Source organism: Argopecten irradians, chromosome 5 (assembly GCF_041381155.1).
Source record: "Argopecten irradians isolate NY chromosome 5, Ai_NY, whole genome shotgun sequence".
NCBI classification, from domain to species: domain Eukaryota; kingdom Metazoa; phylum Mollusca; class Bivalvia; order Pectinida; family Pectinidae; genus Argopecten; species Argopecten irradians.
The window spans coordinates 8558697-8580470 of NC_091138.1; the positions used below are offsets into that span (position 1 = coordinate 8558697).

Genomic DNA, 21774 nt, shown 5'->3' on the forward strand with positions numbered 1-21774 from the left:
CACACATTGCATTCATCAGAATTTATAGGAACTGACCCCCTTCTGATAGATAAACAGCAATGACACCTACCAGCCAATGTTACTGTCTGTGTGTATACTGAATTAATTCACATGATGAGGAACAATCAAGACTGTTCCCGAATTTTCCAATACCGTATATTTCTTAAATAGCGTCAATACCATTGCTTGGTGATCTCAGTTTTAATATACATAAACAGTCACGAGTTATACGATTTCGTTATGAACTTCGGTAATCGTTCTAGACTAGAATCTGCCATGCTTAATAGCATAATTGGTGGAAGTTCTTCTGCTTTCTGCAGCTTTATGTTGTCTGAAGGAGTGTGTCGTTAATTGTGTAACCCCAGTAAAAAGTACTCCTACGGAACAGTTACGTAGCGGTATCAGATGAAACAGCGTATTAGGTTTCGGTAGGGTTTGTATAAGAACGTGAAACAATATTGGAATGATTTAATACGTGAATTACAAAGCTATGTTGTAACTATATTAAAATGGCACTCGATAATAAATCGAGAATACTAAAAAGATTTACTGTTTTAATAGATTATAACTTCCACGTGTATTTTTGATTAATATGAGCGGGCGTATATTGTAATTGAGACAAAATTTATTTAAACAAGACAAAAACTAAAACGAAAAAGAAAGAAAAACAATAATGCGTACTTGTTATTTTCAATCATAAGAGTTAGCATTTTATGGACCGATACAGACCAACTGTTGTGGCCTAGGTAAGTGATGAGATAATTAGGTAAGTAACCATGGCAATGCGTTCTGCCAGAGAACATTTTTTCCGCCATTCGGTTTGACGAGGTGTTCGAGGACTGAGTATGTAGTTATTAGCAACAAGCTAGTTAACATTTCAGCGCAGGGTGTGACGTTTTGCTGCTATGGCGCTGGCGCTCAATTCCAAGTGTGTGTCCTTTGTCAAAAATGGTACATAAACAGCTACATAGCTGCATTGTTTTGATAGAAAACAATAGCTATTGTGTATTACTTTTAAGAACAAACTGACTGTCTCACAATAGCTATTGTATATTACTTTTAGCTAGTGGTTAGCTTGTCCCTTCGTATTTCCGCATTGTCGTAAATTTTGAGAAGGTTTTCTAATTTCAAGTCATTAATTATTAATTTGCGATACAGCGCCATGCATAAGAATCATTACCTTCTTCTCGTGGGCGGATGATGAAGGAATACGAAGAGGTCGCACTTTGTTCTAATTAGCGATTTTATTTAGACAGTTTTCTGATATAAGCTTTTTAGTTGATACTATAGGTATCATAGTACTAATTAGCGATTTGATTTAGACAGTTTCCTGATATTAGCTTTTTAGTTGATACTATAGGTATCATAGTTCTAATTAGCGATTTTATTTAGACGTTTTTTCTGCTATTAACTATTTTGTTGATAATGTAGATATCATAGCTCTAATTAGCGATTTTATTTAGACGATTTTTCTGCTATCAGCTTTTTGTTGATACTATAGGTATCATGCTAGCTAAAACCTGATTTTGAAAAAAAATTGCAAGTTGCATAATTATTTACTAATGCGTAAATCGTCTCTTTGTAGAAACATTAATCTGCAGCTATCTATTTTCGCAGTTCCATAGTATATATTCTTATAATGTGAAATTAATGAAGAAATACTGTACTTAATACAGAAACAGGTGTATGTGTAGGATTGATTTGTCAATTGTCTACATATTATGAGGATTTATACTATTTTAATAAAAAACTCTAATCCTTCATATTGTTTTAAATAATCCCTGTTTGATGTACAAGCATTAGGAAACAGTAAAAACAATATCTGAAGAGATGCGTCATTAACACGCAGATACGTTAGAGTATGAGTCTCGGTTTGTGCATCATGACTGTGTGCATTACATGTGTGTGATGTTTTGAACGACGCTTTATTTTCTTCCTAGATGAAATGTTTGAGATATCAAGATGCTCCGCAGCTTGTGTGATTCATAATAGGCCGTTTTAACAAGCTCTCTCGACTATTAACATGGTACATTACGATTATTTTACTGATAACGGAAACAATTATTTGTTTATAAACAGAAATTGTAAATCGAGGTAAATATTTCAATAAGCAGTGCTCCAGATAATTTTTGGAGGGGTGAGTGATTGTACTCGCACTTTTGAAAAGGGAGGGTTACAACTTAACTTTTGATTAAAGCCAAAAGTTAACACGAAGAGATTGGAGTTGGAAAAAAGGTTATAGGATTATTACATTCAGTGTAAAGTAATTGTTAACGAGCTACTGCGGTAGCAATTGTGCAACTATCTATCTGAAACAAGAGCACAGTTGGTGCAGTTTCTAGAGCATGACTTGAATTCTTCTAATTTTACTAAATTTCTTCTTATTTTGTATCTGAAGGAGAGCGCTCATCATTATAAGGTTGCGTAATACAAATATTTGTAGGGGTAATCAGTACCCGTTCATACAAATTGTGGAGGTAATCAGTACCAGTTCATACAATTTGTAGGGGTAATCAGTACCCGTTCATACAATTTGTGGGGGTAATCAGTACCCGTTCATACAATTTGTAGGGGTAATCAGTACCCGTTCATACAATTTGTAGGGGTAATCAGTATCCGTTCATACAATGTGTAGGGGTAATCAGTATCCGTTCATACAATGTGTAGGGGTAATCAGTATCCGTTCATACAATGTGTAGGGGTAATCAGTACCCGTTCATACAATTTGTAGGGGTAATCAGTACCCGTTCATACAATTTGTAGGGGTAATCAGTACCCGTTCATACAATTTGTAGGGGTAATCAGTACCCGTTCATACAATTTGTGGGGGTAATCAGTACCCGTTCATACAATTTGTAGGGGTAATCAGTACCCGTTCATACAATTTGTTGGGTAATATCAGTACCCGTTCATACAATTTGTAGGGATAATCAGTACCCGTTCATACATTTGTAGGGGTAAATCAGTACCCGTTCATACAATTTGTGGGGGTAATCAGTATCCGTTCATACAATTTGTAGTGGTAATCAGTACCCGTTTATACAATTTGTGGGGGTAATCAGTACCCGTTCATACAATTTGTGGGGGTAATCAGTACCCGTTCATACAATTTGTAGGGGTAATCAGTACCCGTTCATACAATTTGTAGGGGTAATCAGTACCCGTTCATACAATTTGTAGGGGTAATCAGTACCCGTTCATACAATTTGTAGGGGTAATCAGTACCCGTTCATACAATTTGTGGGGGTAATCAGTACCCGTTCATACAATTTGTAGGGGTAATCAGTACCCGTTCATACAATTTGTAGGGGTAATCAGTACCCGTTCATACAATTTGTATACAATTTGTAGGGGTAATCAGTACCCGTTCATACAATTTGTAGGGGTAATCAGTACCCGTTCATACAATTTGTAGGGGTAATCAGTACCCGTTCATACAATTTGTGGGGGTAATCAGTACCCGTTCATACAATTTGTAGGGGGTACAGTACCCGTTCATACAATTTGTATACAATTTGTAGGGGTAATCAGTACCCGTTCATACAATGTGTAGGGGTAATCAGAACCCGTTCATTTAATTTGTAGGGGTAATCAGTACACGTTCATACAATTTGTGGGGGTAATCAGTACCCGTTCATACAATTTGTAGGGGTAATCAGTACCCGTTTATATAATTTGTGGGGGTAATCAGTACCCGTTCATACAATTTGGAGGGGTAATCAGTACCCGTTCATATTATTTTTTGGGGTAATCAGTACCCGTTTATAAAATTTGTAGAGGTAATCAGTATCTGTTCATACAATTTGTAGGGGTAATCAGTACCCGTTCATACAATTTGGAGGGGTAATCAGTACCCGTTCATATAATTTGTGGGGGTAATCAGTACCCGTTCATACAATTTGTAGAGGTAATCAGTATCTGTTCATACAATTTGTAGGGGTAATCAGTACCCGTTCATACAATTTGTGGGGGTAATCAGTACCCGTTCATACAATTTGTGGGGGTAATCAGTACCCGTTCATACAATTTGTGGGTAATCAGTACCCGTTCATACATTTGTAGGGGTAATCAGTACCCGTTCATACAATTTGTGGGGGTAATCAGTACCCGTTCATACAATTTGTAGGGGTAATCAGTACCCGTTCATACAATTTGTGGGGGTAATCAGTACCCGTTCATACAATTTGTAGGGGTAATCAGTACCCGTTCATACAATTTGTGGGGGTAATCAGTACCCGTTCATACAATTTGTAGGGGTAATCAGTACCCGTTCATACAATTTGTGGGGTAATCAGTACCCGTTCATACAATTTGTGGGGTAATCAGTACCGTTATACAATTTGTAGGGGTAATCAGTACCCGTTCATACAATTTGTAGGGGTAATCAGTACCCGTTCATACAATTTGTAGGGGTAATCAGTACCCGTTCATACAATTTGTAGGGGTAATCAGTACCCGTTCATACAATTTGTAGGGGTAATCAGTACCCGTTCATACAATTTGTGGGGTACAGGGTAATCAGTACCCGTTCATACAATTTGTGGGGTAATCAGTACCCGTTCATACAATTTGTAGGGGTAATCAGTACCCGTTCATACAATTTGGGGTAATCAGTAGTTCATACAATTTGTAGGGGTAATCAGTACCCGTTCATACAATTTGTGGGGTAATCAGTACCCGTTCATACAATTTGTAGGGGTAATCAGTACCGTTCATACAATTTGGGGTACCCGTTCATACAAAGGGGTAATCAGTACCCGTTCATACAATTTGTGGGGGTAATCAGTACCCGTTCATACAATTTGTAGGGGTAATCAGTACCCGTTCATACAATTTGTAGGGGTAATCAGTACCCGTTCATACAATTTGTAGGGGTAATCAGTACCCGTTCATACAATTTGTAGGGGTAATCAGTACCCGTTCATACAATTTGTAGGGGTAATCAGTACCCGTTCATATACAATTTGTGGGGTAATCAGTACCCGTTCATACAATTTGTAGGGGGTAATCAGTACCCGTTCATACAATTTGTAGGGGTAATCAGTACCCGTTCATACAATTTGTGGGGGTAATCAGTACCCGTTCATACAATTTGTGGGGTAATCAGTACCGTTCATACAATTTGTAGGGGTAATCAGTACCCGTTCATACAATTTGTAGGGGTAATCAGTACCCGTTCATACAATTTGTAGGGGTAATCAGTACCCGTTCATACAATTTGTGGGGGTAATCAGTACCCGTTCATACAATTTGTAGGGGTAATCAGTACCCGTTCATACAATTTGTAGGGGTAATCAGTACCCGTTCATACAATTTGTAGGGGTAATCAGTACCCGTTCATACAATTTTGTGGGGTAATCAGTACCCGTTCATACAATTTGTAGGGGTAATCAGTACCGTTCATACAATTTGTAGGGGTAATCAGTACCCGTTCATACAATTTGTGGGGTAATCAGTACCCGTTCATACAATTTGTAGGGGTAATCAGTACCCGTTCATACAATTTGTGGGGTATCAGTACTTCACATTGTGGGTAATCAGTACCCGTTCATACAATTTGTGGGGTAATCAGTACCCGTTCATACAATTTGTAGGGGTAATCAGTACCCGTTCATACAATTTGTAGGGGTAATCAGTACCCGTTCATACAATTTGTGGGGGTAATCAGTACCCGTTCATACAATTTGTAGGGGTAATCAGTACCCGTTCATACAATTTGTAGGGGTAATCAGTACCCGTTCATACAATTTGTAGGGGTAATCAGTACCCGTTCATACAATTTGTGGGGTAATCAGTACCGTTCATACAATTTGTAGGGGTAATCAGTACCCGTTCATACAATTTGTAGGGGTAATCAGTACCCGTTCATACAATTTGTGGGGGTAATCAGTACCCGTTCATACAATTTGTAGGGGTAATCAGTACCCGTTCATACAATTTGTAGGGGTAATCAGTACCCGTTCATACAATTTGTGGGGGTAATCAGTACCCGTTCATACAATTTGTAGGGGTAATCAGTACCCGTTCATACAATTTGTAGGGGTAATCAGTACCCGTTCATACAATTTGTAGGGGTAATCAGTACCCGTTCATACAATTTGTGTAGGGGTAATCAGTACCCGTTCATACAATTTGTGGGGTAATCAGTACCCGTTCATACAATTTGTGGGGGTAATCAGTACCCGTTCATACAATTTGTAGGGGTAATCAGTACCCGTTCATACAATTTGGGGTAATCAGTACCGTTCATACAATTTGTAGGGGTAATCAGTACCCGTTCATACAATTTGTAGGGGTAATCAGTACCCGTTCATACAATTTGTAGGGGTAATCAGTACCCGTTCATACAATTTGTGGGGGTAATCAGTACCCGTTCATACAATTTGTAGGGGTAATCAGTACCCGTTCATACAATTTGTAGGGGTAATCAGTACCCGTTCATACAATTTGTAGGGGTAATCAGTACCCGTTCATACAATTTGTGGGGGTAATCAGTACCCGTTTATACAATTTGTGGGGTAATCAGTACCCGTTCATACAATTTGTAGGGGTAATCAGTACCCGTTCATACAATTTGTAGGGGTAATCAGTACCCGTTCATACAATTTGTAGGGGTAATCAGTACCCGTTCATACAATTTGTAGGGGTAATCAGTACCCGTTCATACAATTTGTAGGGGTAATCAGTACCCGTTCATACAATTTGTAGGGGTAATCAGTACCCGTTCATATAATTTGTGGGGGTAATCAGTACCCGTTCATACAATTTGTGGGGGTAATCAGTACCCGTTCATACAATTTGTAGGGGTAATCAGTACCCGTTCATACAATTTGTAGGGGTAATCAGTACCCGTTCATACAATTTGTGGGGGTAATCAGTATCCGTTCATTCAATTTTTAGGGGTAATCAGTACTCGTTCATACAATTTGTAGGGGTAATCAGTACCCGTTCATACAATTTGTAGGGGTAATCAGTACCCGTTCATACAATTTGTAGGGGTAATCAGTACCCGTTCATACAATTTGTAGGGGTAATCAGTACCCGTTCATACAATTTGTAGGGGTAATCAGTACCCGTTCATACAATTTGTAGGGGTAATCAGTACCCGTTCATACAATTTGTAGGGGTAATCAGTACCCGTTCATACAATTTGGAGGGGTAATCAGTACCCGTTCATATAATTTGTGGGGGTAATCAGTACCCGTTCATACAATTTGTAGGGGTAATCAGTACCCGTTCATAAATTTGTAGGGGTAATCAGTACCCGTTCATACAATTTGTAGGGGTAATCAGTACCCGTTCATACAATTTGTAGGGTAATCAGTACCCGTTCATACAATTTGTAGGGGTAATCAGTATCCCGTTCATACAATTTGTGGGGGTAATCAGTACCCGTTCATACAATTTGTATATAATTTGTAGGGGTAATCAGTACCCGTTCATACAATTTGTAGGGGTAATCAGTACCCGTTCATACAATTTGTGGGGGTAATCAGTACCCGTTCATACAATTTGTAGGGGTAATCAGTACCCGTTCATACAATTTGTGGGGGTAATCAGTACCCGTTCATACAATTTGTAGGGGTAATCAGTACCCGTTCATACAATTTGTAGGGGTAATCAGTACCCGTTCATACAATTTGTAGGGGTAATCAGTACCCGTTCATACAATTTGTGGGGGTAATCAGTACCCGTTCATACAATTTGTAGGGGTAATCAGTACCCGTTCATACAATTTGTAGGGGTAATCAGTACCCGTTCATACAATTTGTGGGGGTAATCAGTACCCGTTCATACAATTTGTAGGGGTAATCAGTACCCGTTCATACAATTTGTGGGGGTAATCAGTACCCGTTCATACAATTTGTAGGGGTAATCAGTACCCGTTCATACAATTTGTGGGGGTAATCAGTACCCGTTCATACAATTTGTGGGGGTAATCAGTACCCGTTCATACAATTTGTAGGGGTAATCAGTACCCGTTCATACAATTTGTAGGGGTAATCAGTACCCGTTCATACAATTTGTGGGGTAATCAGTACCCGTTCATACAATTTGGGTATAGGGGTAATCAGTACCGTTACATGTATACAATTTGTGGGGTAATCAGTACCCGTTCATACAATTTGTAGGGGTAATCAGTACCCGTTCATACAATTGTAGGGGTAATCAGTACCCGTTCATACAATTTGTGGGGGTAATCAGTACCCGTTCATACAATTTGTAGGGGTAATCAGTACCCGTTCATATACAATTTGTGGGGTAATCAGTACCCGTTCATACAATTTGTAGGGGTAATCAGTACCCGTTCATATAATTTGTGGGGGTAATCAGTACCCGTTCATACAATTTGTGGGGGTAATCAGTACCCGTTCATACAATTTGTAGGGGTAATCAGTACCCGTTTATACAATTTGTGGGGGTAATCAGTACCAGTTCATATAATTTGTGGGGTAATCAGTACCCGTTCATACAATTTGTAGAGGTAAAGTAATCTGTTCATACAATTTGTAGGGTAATTGTTCATAAATTTGTGGGGTAATCAGTACCCGTTCATATAATTTGTGGGGGTAATCAGTACCCGTTTATACAATTTGTAGGGGTAATCAGTATCCGTTCATACAATTTGTGGGGGTAATCAGTACCCGTTCATACAATTTGTAGAGGTAATCAGTACCCGTTCATACAATTTGTAGGGGTAATCAGTACTCTTTCATACAATTTGTAGGGGTAATCAGTACCCGTTCATACCATTTGTAGGGGTAATCAGTACCCGTTCATACCATTTGTAGGGGTAATCAGTACCCGTTTATACAATTTGTGGGGGTAATCAGTACCCGTTCATACAATTTGTAGGGGTAATCAGTACCCGTTCATACAATTTGTGGGGGTAATCAGTACCCGTTCATACAATTTGTAGGGGTAATCAGTACCCGTTCATACAATTTGTAGGGGTAATCAGTACCCGTTCATACAATTTGTAGGGGTAATCAGTACCCGTTCGTACAATTTGTGGGGTTAATCAGTATCTGTTCATACAATTTGTAGGGGTAATCAATACCCGTTCATACAATTTGTTGGGGTAATCAGTACCCGTTCATATAATTTGTGGGGGTAATTGGCAGACTTGACGTCTTAACTGGAGCACTGACTAAGTTATATATCACAATCTCAATCACAAAGTCAATATAATATACATTATAGCTTGTAATGAACAGCTACTACTTCTTCTTAATATTTTTTTCAAATTCTGCTTCACTACTGACTTTAAGAAATCATAATGCATATGACATATAACTATTTCGAGCTTTCATACATGATTCCTACATAAGATCGTCCATTTTTCCAAAGTTACTTAATGTTCTAAATCCTTGATAATTGTCATATAATATTTTTTGCTGTTTTTTTTATTATCTAGAAGAGCCGCGTTCCTAAAAAGTTATTGAATGAACTCGTATCTTATTATTGTTAAACTGCTAAATATCTACAGTAAGGATTCTGTTAACCTTGTCAATGTTGTAATGTGGACATGAATTGTCTCTCTTGGCACCTTCTGTCCTTATTATATCAAGGGGACCACTACAGCGATTTAAATGTCACCATGACAACTGAATAATTGGTTACGTTGGTAATGATAAGAAAATGTTTTCATAGGAAAGGATGGGAATTTATTAATTTATTTGTAGCCACTGAAGGTCTGTTTGGTACGGTGGCTGGGAGCGGACATAAAATAAATAAAATTATTGCGTGCGAACGAAAGAGTATTGCGTGCGAACGAAATAATTATTGCGTGCGAACGAAATACTATTGCGCGTGAACGCAATACTTATTGCGTGCAAACGCAATAGTATTTGCACGCAATACTATCACGTTCACAAGCAATAATTATTTCGTTCGCACGCACTAATTATTGCGTTCACACGCAATAATTATTGCGTTCACACGCAATAATTATTTCGTTCACACGCAATAATTATTTCGTTCGCACGCAAATTACTATTGCGTTCACACGCAATACTTTTGCGTTCACACGCAATAACATTTTTATATTTCATGTCCGCTCCCAGCCACCGTAGTTTGGGCATAATAACGATTTGAAAATCTGTTTGTCGCGGTAACTATTTACGGTGTATTTACCTTAAATTGAAATTTTTTATATCATTCAATTATCTTGGTGACAATAAAAATTTTGTTGCTTCGGTTACTACTCACTTTTTGTTACTATGAGTACGACTTTCAGAGTGATTTATACTGGTATCTGTTACAGGTAATGGCACGATAGATTTTGAGGAGTTCCTCCATATGATGGCACGGAAAATGAAGGAGACAGACAGCGAAGAGGACCTTCGGGAAGCCTTCAGAGTATTTGATAAAGACGGAAATGGTTACATCAGTGCTGCAGAACTTAGACACGTAATGACAAATCTTGGAGAAAAACTGACGGATGAGGAGGTGGACGAAATGATAAAAGAAGCTGATCTTGATGGCGACGGAATGGTGAACTATGAAGGTATAACACTTGCTCTGCTTATTAACGCCTTTAGTAACATTGTAAAATCCACTAACCCGGGAATGATTAATACTTATTGATTGCATGTCATATTCACCTGTATCTCTCTACTGTCAATACTAACGATATATATTCTCTGAAAATGGATGTGAGTGTGATCAGGCGCGCCTTAAGTTTAGTTATCAGGTAGACAACCCTTTTTTGATAAAATAGCATGTATCTACTAATTCTGCAGTTCTATCGATGGGGGTGTAATGTTGCTTTACTTTCAGATTTCATGGGCTATACTACTGATTTAATGAACCAGACAAAATGAGAGGGATACCTAATGACTAACACAGTCTCTTCTTGTCCACCTCCAACTGGGCGTACATCCATACTACCGGGATAGGAAAATCTTAACACCTTTCAGCATTTCTGCATGAGTAGGGCATGAATTGGAAAATTATAAAAATTGGCGTGTTATAACGAAGATATTGTGTACGAAGGTTTTTACCTTCATTGTGTTTCAAATAAGTGACTTGGTGATAATAAAATATATATCCTGCATACAATGAAAAAGATGACAGTGTTGAGGGATCATACTTACGGCACAAATGTGTAGAGACAGAATCTGTGATCTCTATTTCGTAGACTGCACTGCTTATTGAGACGTAAACAGTTCGTGTGTATTACGTAATCAGTGTTGGTGTCATTGACATAAAATTGATTGGCTGGAGGTACTAATACCAATTTTGTTGATTTTGAAGTATGTACTACTTAGACGGCTATTATTAAATACCTTGGTGGTATAAGCGGCTGCGGAATTAATGATGAATACTGAACATATTCAAAGTCTCATGCTACACCAGTGCATATTTTTATATATACTGGCAATATGATATATAATAGAATTCGTTATTTATATAAGTTTGATACTTTTTCACGATGTTTTATAAAACTCTTGTTATGATGTATGCGTTAATTGGTATTAGAATATATAGATATATATATATGTGTGTGTGTGTTTAACCTAAATACATAAATGAACTACCATTGTAAAACACTATAAATGTGATTGATAGTTTATCCTTTGTATTTTAACAGACGATAGATAGGATTGAATTTAGTAATAAGCTGTTCAGTCCAATACAATTTCTAAAATTCAATGTATTGTCACTGATTATCAAATGGTGCTTGTAAAAATCCTTTCAGATAATCTGCTTCATTCATAAAATATTTCCCTTTGTTGGCAGTTACGGTTTGTCTACCTACGCCCCAATCATGGTCACCGTATCTGTTTAATTGTATTTTATATTCAATAATTTGTTTACGTAATGACATAAAAATTGTCCTGAATATACAGTACTCAAATTAGCACATAGACATATTTTTAGTTTAGACAAAGATTATTTTTCCGGAATGAAAGTTGTTTCTTTTTTAATTTTCATACGCTTCTGTTTTTCTGGATATTTCATCCTTCAATTTGATTTTTATCAGCTGTGTCTTCCTTCGGATGTGTCTATGTTGGCTTTTATAAAAACTTATTATCAGCTGTGTCTTCCTTCGGATGTGTCTATGTTGGCTTTTATAAAAACTTATTAGCATCATCCATCTGTAATTATATAGCTGTTGATATCATTAACAGTTTTAATCAATGTGATACTATATCGTATTTTGGAACTGTAACTTATCAATGATGGAACACATACAGAAGATAAACAAATGCATAGTTATTTTGCTACCTAGATTGTTCTACGCTACTAATGGTAATTAATTAACAAACTAACGTAAATGCATGCTAGGAGAATAATCATGTTTATACGCACAAAAAACTATTACAACAGATGATGTAATGTTGATAGATGATGTGTGGGTGATTAATGACTGTAGAGATCGATCGGAAAGTGAATGGAGAAATGTAATACAATGATATACAATTTACTATTGATGATGGAAAATAAAGAATGGATGGAGTGAGTGATGAGTAAACGAATGGAAGGAACCTTGTTTTAAATGTGTAATACCAAAATAAACAATTACTAATTGTAATGAAGTCTATCAAAATTCCTTAAAATGTCCTTGGCGTCCCATCTCCCCTTCCAGCTTACTTCAACCCCCTTAACTCGCCCCGCCCCCTCCCCCCCCCCCCCCTCAATTGCAATCCTCATGCATATTTTTGCTATAACTCAACTGTATAACTGATATTGACAAACTTCTTGATTATAAGATTTTTCGTTTTTTTTTTTTGTTTTTTTTTTTTCAAAAAGCTGATATTTATCAAAATAACATAATTCTCCAACAAAAGAGAGGAAAACGACCAGGAAAAAAATTAAACGTTATATTTACTTTAATTATGATTTAGATCATTTATTTTAATAAGATCAAAATTTAAAAAAAAATATAGATAAGTAATCTTACATAAAGGTTTTCTTCCCCGCAGGATTTGAACCTTGGATATGAAATCTGGTATCAGAAATCGGACATTTTTGTATCGATCATTCTTGGCTCATTCTTTGCTTCATATCAAAATAGCCCAAACAACTCGTAATGTCATATGTGAAATCAAAATAAAGAATACGTAGCGGATAAATCATTGTGGAAAATGGTACGGAATCAAATTAACTTGATAATTAAGAAATTAGTAAGAATAATAAAAAAAACAACAACAGTAAATCCGATATGTATTTGATTACAGTAATCAATTGTGATGTCGATTTCAGAGTTTAAAACGATGGTTCACGGATGGGTGGATGGTTAATGGATGGATGCATCGGTGGTTGGATGGATGGAACTATGTGATATAATGATAACACAACACTATTGACTTTGAAAAAGACAATGCATATACTCAATGTTGACGTAACTAAAGTAATCGTTTATAATGTCGATTTTCAGAGTTTGTAACGATGATGACTGTTAAATGAATTACCGAGGTATAGAAGTAAGTAACAATATGGCGGAGTGGACCGTGCCACATCATCAGTACTTGTTATGACGTCAGAAGGAATCCCCGGATGTGATCACGTGGTAGTTTTTTGAGAATGATCTGATCTCAATTCACAAACTAAAACATCGCTGATTCCGAGGACAATTACGTTTTATACTCAAATATGATATTTGTGGCCATGTGTTTTGTTTTGTGTGTGATTTGAAAGAATATCAAAGAGTAAAACATTTAACAAGGATGACCTAATTTCAGACAAAGTCATTGAGGTTTTCAATAAAAAGTAAAAAGATAAAAAAATAAGTATGACTATCTTAATAACTATATATCATATTAAGATTACAACTTACGTTCTGAGTTTTTTTTTATATTATTATTATCGTTATTTAATATTGTAAAGCGAACTCGTGCTGAAATCAAATCAATCATTATATAGACAACCGCTCCGGTACACCATTAAACTACTATGATTAGATATTAATAACCAAATAAAAATTGTGATTAAATGAATAAAATGCTTTCACATGACTAATTAAAATCATGATTATTTACAGATATTGTTTTGTTCAAAGTGAATTTTTCAGGATATTTTTACAAACAAAATCACGTTTATACAATCAAATATACTGAATAATTAAATGTTGTATTCATTAACTGTCCAGGGCAGTTAATGAATCACCGGCTATTAAATATTGTACCATCCTAGTCCACTGTTTGTTATATTTTTCCAGGCAGTAGAGAAAACGTTCCAATAAAATACCTTATACCACAGATCATTATTTTCGCATTGAAAGTACAGTGTAATCTGTCAGAACCTATCCTTGTCTAATCCGGATTCCTGTTTATTCCGACTTTCATTGTATGACAGTTTGCTTCTTAATTAGAGTTATTATAACCTTTACAACATGGAAACTGTCCATACCGAACACTTATTCTGGTCCCGATGACATCCGGTTTAGACAGGTTATGCTGTAGTAAAACTATATAATTTCACAAACAACTATATTATTTATTGAAATATGCAAAAAGTGTATTATATGCAATACAAATGTAATGAACAAGTATATTTATATACAAGTGGATAATTAAGTGACACTGTCCGAGACAATATGTTTATATTTAAACGCTTTATGTTTACGTTATCATACACTTGTATCCATAAACCACGTTTCAACAAGGACGGATCCGAATTAGCCAGTACTCCCAACTCCATATAACGGAAGCATTATTACGGCGTTGACATCTCTGAGAAACATTCATCATCGCCTTTTTTCTTTGGCTCCATAGGACATGGATCCTCAATTGAGCAACTTGGACCTGGTTCGCCTGCCAATACAAATATGACTGGTAACAGAAATAATGTACCAAATCGTATTGCGTCAAATCGTATTGCGTTTACAAACTTATAAAAGTGTTTATAGTTAGAGAGTACGTTACCACGCGTAGTCAATAACAGTAGACAAATAAACAATTACCGGAAGTACAATACCTACCCGGAAGTACGGACGTGGTTGGAATGGCTGGTCGCCTACACAGGAAGTTCCATGCAGCGTGACGGAAACAACTGTTGAATGCTATGTAGACTACGGGGCAGATACAGCTGGTGAGATAGGCTATGTAGTAAGCAGCGTACGTCATGGCGTGTATACCTTTCGGCAGCTAGAGAAACAGAAGGCATGAATTACAAAGACATCAAAATAGATTTTTTTTCCACTTTCCAATCGATAGATTGTGTCTGATTATCATGATTAGTTTGAATGTGTTAACAAATATGTCGAAATATTTCCGGTTGAACTGAAATGGAACGACCATTGTATGAAGGATCATTTACGAATAATGACAACTCATACCAATCAAAACCTGTTCACAATCTACGTAATGCTGCTCTTTAGTTATTAACTAGCATTCTGATATTTTACAAGAGACTCAATGCTATGGAAATTATTGTTCCATACCTTTGCCCCTGGGCCCTTGTATCGGTACACATCCCAGAGTTTCTCAAACTGTGGCGGACTCCAGCACACAAAGAGCACTAATAGAACCGTCAATATCATGGTAACGGCCTGGAAAGACAAACATTTTCAATTTACCACCTATTTTATAAGGGCGCACGAATAACACGATGTACCAAGCACTTCTAAGATAACACATACGTAAAAATATAACAATAACCTATCTCCAACATTCCGGCCAGCACAAGTTTTTGGGGGTCATTTCTTTATATGGTGGATTGTGGGTACAAATCACCATGGATGCTTTGCAGTAAGCTTATATTTCCAAACGGTTAAAACGCTCGATTCCAATGAAAGTATTGCGAACTGCATTAAAGGTAAAATCTTTATCATGCAGCTCAAATATATCTCTCTAATTACCAAACTGTCAAGTAATTTGGAAGATGCAAAGTGTTCTTAATTTTTACTTGACTTATTTATTTGTTGCATTAATTTTGGTAATACAATGATCATTGCCATCGATCGCAAGTTGTTGTAATTTCATTTTAAGCGTCAGAAATACTTTTTACAGTTGTATCTCAACAGTTTTGTAAAAGAAAATATATATGTTCTTTGATGGTAATCACATAATATACTCTCATAATCAGATGACAGACAACGGAATATTTGTTAGGAAAATACTTTTTCTTTCTTTAAGCATTGATGTCACTATTTTTTAAATATCGTGGTATGAAAGAAACTTTGTTCGCAAACTGTGAATCTTGTAGCGGATTCTTACAAAAGTTTGCAAACATTTCTTTCATAACACCAACGAAATTCAAAATGTGACATTAATGGTAGTCTACTTGATAAAGTAAAATACTGTACGTTTAAACTTGCAATTCTATTGATTTTCCTTTGGATAATGTTTCCAAATAAATACAAATCGTCGATTTCTCTATTGTGACGTCATGATTACGTCAGATTTATGCGCCATTCTCAGATTTTTTCGTCAAAGATGTATGAAGGAAAACAATCGGTCTATCAGAAAATCATGCAACTTACTTTTTGTTTCACGTCGTCAAATATTCTTCTCTCTTCTAATGCTGGTAATTTTGGAGGTGCTGATTTTATCATTGTGACGATGAGAAGAACGAACATGGTAATGACCGGAAGTACGTAGCCGACGACGACGGAAGCTGTGATGTAGGCCTTCCGGGAATCCTGGGACGGAAAGTGTACTTGACACAGAACCATATGAATTCCCGCAAAATCGTATTCTACGAAATGGGAGTAGAGTAGCCTTGGTAAGGCTAGAGCAGCGCTTGATATCCATATAAGGACTATTAAGGTGACCTGGTGGGCCTGTGTGATGACAAGACATCGTGGGTAGAGGACAGCAAAGAATCTGTCCAACACTATCACTGTTAGAGTGAAAATACACGCAGTAACCACTAACACTGAAACATAGAAGACATCACTGTTGCCTAATGGTGTAAACAAATGTATAGTTTCATTTACCGGATAACTACAACTTCATTGAGACAAAAGGAAACAAAGAGTACTCACAATGTTATCAATAAGAATAGAAGTGGTGATCCCTCACACTTTGTACTTTCCCTCCTATTTTTGCTAATGTTACCAACTTTGATGTATGATGCAATTGCGGTTTACGCTATCTTGCCATTCATTGAACTATTTATTTCCAAAGTGTTTATGAAAATAACGCATGTTGATCACCAACCACTTTGCAATGTACACATGAAAATATTGTTGTCAATGTTACCAATAATTGCATCATCTTTATTTAGGTCATTGTTACAATGTTTACAATAGCATTGATAAATTGCTTAGGAACAAAATGTTATTTCAAAGAAACGAATTGAACGGCGCAACCTCTCTTTCACATAATTGAAATATTCTTAATATTACCAAATGATAGTGCACTAAATTCCTTAACGAACTTTAATAACATATAACAATTACTATTGGATAACTTACCTTGTAAAAATGTGTTAATTTTACAGAAGAATGGGCCAAGAGGCCATTTTGTAGGATTGAGGTTGGTCACCAGGTGAAGCCACATACATGTGAGGGCGACTAGAATGTTTACGCTGGCTAAGTTCACAACGTACATGTTAAACTTTGTTCGTAGACTTTTTGTTCTGATGATAACAATGATGATAAGAGAATTCAGTATTAGTGCAAACAGAATCGCCAATACGTACATGGAGATTTTCGCGATTCGTTCACTTGTGGAGATCTCAGGAAGTACACTTAGGTCACTGATCGAAAGATTAGTGCTCTTTAAAAAAGCAGAAAAATCTAAATTGATTAAACTTGTCCTGTTTAAAAGTCCAAGGGAAGTGTTGTATATACCTCTGGTACCCATGGTCGATAAAGGTGATGCCAATATCGGAGTCGCTACACAGTAGTGGTTTTAGGTAACATCACCTCTGGTATCGTTAGGTTTTTACCATAGCTCAGCGTGTTAAAGTGTTAAAATGAGCGACAGAATCGGCACATGACGAATGTCTTGTTTGGAAGGAATAGATATGCCGTTAAATCGCCACACCAAATATAGGTAGGAGTTTCTATTTTTAGTAAGTAATAGATAAGACAAGATGGACATATTACGTACTTTGGTTTGATATGGAAATAATTTATTGTGACTGAGTGTCACACTTTAAGAACTTCATTTGATATCACCATTATGTTCATTCAATCAAATGTGAATTGGAAGAGCATTTGTCAGCCAGAGTGAGATGGGCGTGGGTGTAAGGGGTTGTAGGGAGCTGAGGGTTTATCGTTAACAAAATTCATCAAACCAACACGCCTAACAACTATAGGAGCAACATTTTATATAAATAACGTAGCTATCATTTAAATACACATTTAAAACAAAGACGTAATATCGTCGACAGAAACGCTTCCATTCGGATAGAGGTTGGTATTCCATGTCTTTTTATACCACCTGAACGACGTCAGGTTGTATGTTTGAATCATCGTGTCTGTCCGTCTTTTTTTCTGTCTATAGAAAACATTTCTTCGGACAATTTCTCCTAAACCACTGGATCAATTTTAAGGAAACTTCGCAGTAATGTTGGGAACCATGCATATATAGACGTGCATGCAGGTTTTTTGAAGAAAAATCATTGTCGATATAACTCCTTTTCTGAACTTCTGTGTTCATTTCACAGTAAGGTTCTGACCATGTGCACAACGTGTATGCGATATTATTTGGTCGAATGCTTTGTTCCCGTGACAAGCAACTGATGACGCAATGTTCACGTATTTTAGAATCACCACTACTTTGGGAAATTGAAATGTTCTCACATTTTAAGAAATAAACAAATAAAAAGTTGCAAGACAGAATTAAACAATTTCTTTCTTTATCGTTGTAATAGGGTAATCAAACATTATCAGTGTAATTCAGCTATTAAATTTAACTACGTATGCGGGCCCTCATAATACTAGAATCAATGCTTACTGCCCGCCTTTTCGATAAAGATATATTTGTATTCGTAAAGTTGACATGATGATGTTATGAAATATTTTTTTATTGCGTATAGAATTTTCATTTACTTTTGACGAATCGTTTAATTTAGATAATAGGAATATGGTAAAATATTGTTGTTCTGAATAAATGTTATAAAGAACGATCTTATCCGTGACTATTTTGGAAATTATTTCCTTTAATTTGTCGTGCATTTGATCAAAATAATACACCAGTAAAACTATATATGTCAAATAGGTATGTTCACCTGATAAGGGCTTAAAAACAGCATATAGAAAATATGTTTCTGCCATTTTAGACCATGGTATCAACTTCTATGAAGCAGTTGAGGATCGTTAATATATTTTATCGTGTTAAAGCGTGGAAATAATCTTTTTGCTAATTACATCCTGAATAATACGGTAAAACACTTGGTTTACAACATAGCAATTGTTTTATCATATCACTCACATTCGTTTAATATCGACAAATTTAAATTCAAAGCTTGTAAAGAAAATATTGACTTACAGTGGTCAGATTCCAATTATAATACCCGTAATTAAAGCACATGAGTATTAAAAGAATAACAGAGTAAGTGGTGTAACTCTATATCATTTTTGTTAAGGTTTTGACTGCAAGGTTAGTAATTGGGAAGTTAAAACTTTGTTTCAAATATTAAGTTTCAACTCAGTTTTCCTTTTCGCATAAATATTCTTTGAAACAAAAAATCATCCAGTTGTGGGTTCCTGCTTTGATCTAGTTTAAAGTACAGTCATAAGTAACCAAGACAACAGAAAGTTATGTGCGAGACAATAAAGAGTATTGTAAGTTTTCATTTGTTGAATTTCCTTTTTCCAGCAAGTTACGTACAATATGCGTATACCTTAGTCTTAGTATTGTTGTTTGTTTTTGTTTATTTCTGTCACTCTTTCAATCTCGATGTTTTTATTAATCTGTCATAGAATGACCGGTGGTAGTTGATGAGCAGAATCGGTGCTTAAGTGATAAATATTTGTATATAGTTTAAGTACCCTAATTAACATAATTAAAAAAAATCCATTGGACTCAAATTTAATAACTCCTAACACAAATGATAAAAATGGGCGTGGTCTAAGTATGGACGGTTATATCCTGGTCTTCTGTGGTTACTAAGGCGTTCCTTACCTACAAATATTGACGTCAAATTGACGTCATCAATATTGTAATATTTCAGCTACTGTCTCCTTAATCAAGACTATTTACGAATGGCGTAGTCATAAACACGGTCTTATCAGTGCCAAGGCGGTAGCGGACATAGTTCTAAGGTAGAAGGTAATCATTCCTCACCGATTTACGTGAAGGACAAGTGTTTTAACGTAACCTTAGTACTATACTAAATTACAAAAATGTTTACAAACTTGTTTAATCGGTTATTCTTTTAAATTTATTTAGATAAACAGCCTCAATTGATATTAAATTCTCCATATTGATACAATTTTCTTATTCATGCAAAAGTATGTTTTTTATATCACTTCAGTAGGCACATGGAGATATCAAATGAAGGGGAAGCAGTGAGGTTGCTATCAAGAAATGTTATTACATTTAGTACACTTTTAATCTGCAAACTATCAATGTCTGTCATTACACCTAGGTAAACAAATGATAATGACCTAATTTTACAATCGTCATACATAGATCTTATCTCATAGACACAGGACTGGTCGTGTTTCTGAAAGATAAAGAAATATTTATTATCGGGTCATCAAAATACTTATTTCTATTTCAATAATTATTACTTCCGTTATAATTTTCTTCAGTTTTAATGCATACATTTATCACCTTCTTCAAGTTGACCAAGCAATGATATCTTAGTATTTAAGTTGGCTGATTTTGGAATGAATAGTTGACCAAGCAATGATATCTTAGTATTTAAGTTGGCTGATTTTGGAATGAATATTGTTTACATTGCTGCAAGAAAATATATGTAAAAGTCTTAAATTATAATACCTGAACAAATGTAGTCGATATCATAATATCGTCAATTCCCTTAGGATTTCAGTTATTTAAAAATATCTAGCCGATCATATTGTAATTACATTCTTCGGTAAGTCCTGGTCTCATATTGCTTTCAAGTTGCAGGCTATATCATCAACTGGTCATTGAAATCCTTCTACATTGACTGAGATAATATGAATTCTTTGCTTGACTTTGAATGTAATATTTGCATGGGTGTCCATATTACATCGCTTGAGATTTCCGCCTATGAAGATTAAGATTTGTAAACTACTTTGTCTACACTGCAACTATTTTTTCCTGGCTCTTTTTCAGATATGATATAATTCAGTTGAGTGACCATATATATGTAAAAACACTTAATAACAAATTAATATATACAATGCATATATATTATTCTACAGAGAGAGTAAACTTTGTCTTTTCAATGAACACCTTGAGAGTGCATTATATCTAGCAGCCCGTGTAAATAACTTGGTTTACAATATTAGAGAAATTTAAAATTTATAAATGAATATTACGATTTAGATTGAAATAATGAATATTGAATATCATATGTAAATGTTTTTTGTACCCATGTAAAATCTCTTTAAATTTTTTTTTAAAAGTAAGATTTGACCTACCTTTGGATTAAATTTATACTTATCTTGCTTGTATGCCTTCTGTATGTTAAGATGGAAACATACCAGAAATCTCAGACTATTAACACTGGAAAAATGTGAAGTGAAGCTGTAGACCACAGCTTTGCTTTATGGTCAGACAGTATGTACTGATTTGGTTGCACTGTATATTTAATTAATTACAATGATTTTTTGGCAGTACTGCCAAAATCATTTTAAGCTCTTAGTTTTACTTGTTGAATTAAAACCTATGCATTGTCAGTATTGTACTTCTCAAAATGTTGGAAATATTTGGTGGA

The 21774-nt window shown here is 35.7% G+C and overlaps 2 protein-coding genes across 10 annotated transcripts in view; one reads left to right on the forward strand and one right to left on the reverse strand.

Annotated features, from left to right (window-relative positions):
• LOC138322788 (calmodulin-like) overlaps positions 1 to 14141 on the forward strand; it is a 33719-nt gene extending 19578 nt beyond the window's left edge. For 3 of the 9 annotated variants that reach the window (XM_069266886.1, XM_069266894.1, XM_069266888.1), the window contains exons 4-6: positions 702 to 746; positions 10268 to 10510; positions 10783 to 12036. In XM_069266886.1, coding sequence (XP_069122987.1) covers positions 702 to 746; positions 10268 to 10510; positions 10783 to 10826 — 332 coding nt within the window. In that variant the 3' untranslated portion in view covers positions 10827 to 12036. Of the gene's footprint in view, positions 1 to 701; positions 747 to 10267; positions 10511 to 10782; positions 12037 to 13212 lie in introns of those variants that run through there. The other 6 variants (XM_069266890.1, XM_069266891.1, XM_069266892.1 and 3 more) reach the window with 4 other exon arrangements.
• A 7-nt stretch (positions 14142 to 14148) lies between these two features.
• Positions 14149 to 18561, reverse strand: LOC138322787 (QRFP-like peptide receptor). The gene is made up of 5 exons (XM_069266885.1): positions 17369 to 18561; positions 16433 to 16827; positions 15392 to 15499; positions 14930 to 15095; positions 14149 to 14762 (listed from the first exon to the last, which is right to left on the reverse strand). The coding sequence occupies exons 1-5, from the start codon at positions 17757 to 17759 to the stop codon at positions 14665 to 14667; spliced, it is 1158 nt and encodes a 385-aa protein (XP_069122986.1). The 5' UTR covers positions 17760 to 18561; the 3' UTR covers positions 14149 to 14664.
• Positions 18562 to 21774: the final 3213 nt, after the last annotated feature.

Coding starts and splice junctions, on each gene's coding strand:
- LOC138322787 (XM_069266885.1), bottom strand. CDS start 17,759: ATGGGTACCAGAGGTATATACAACACTTCCCTTGGACTTTTAAACAGG. Junction 16,828..17,368: donor AATTAACACATTTTTACAAG/GTAAGTTATCCA, acceptor TCTATGTTTCAG/TGTTAGTGGTTACTGCGTGT. Junction 15,500..16,432: donor TTGACGACGTGAAACAAAAA/GTAAGTTGCATG, acceptor TTGTCTTTCCAG/GCCGTTACCATGATATTGAC.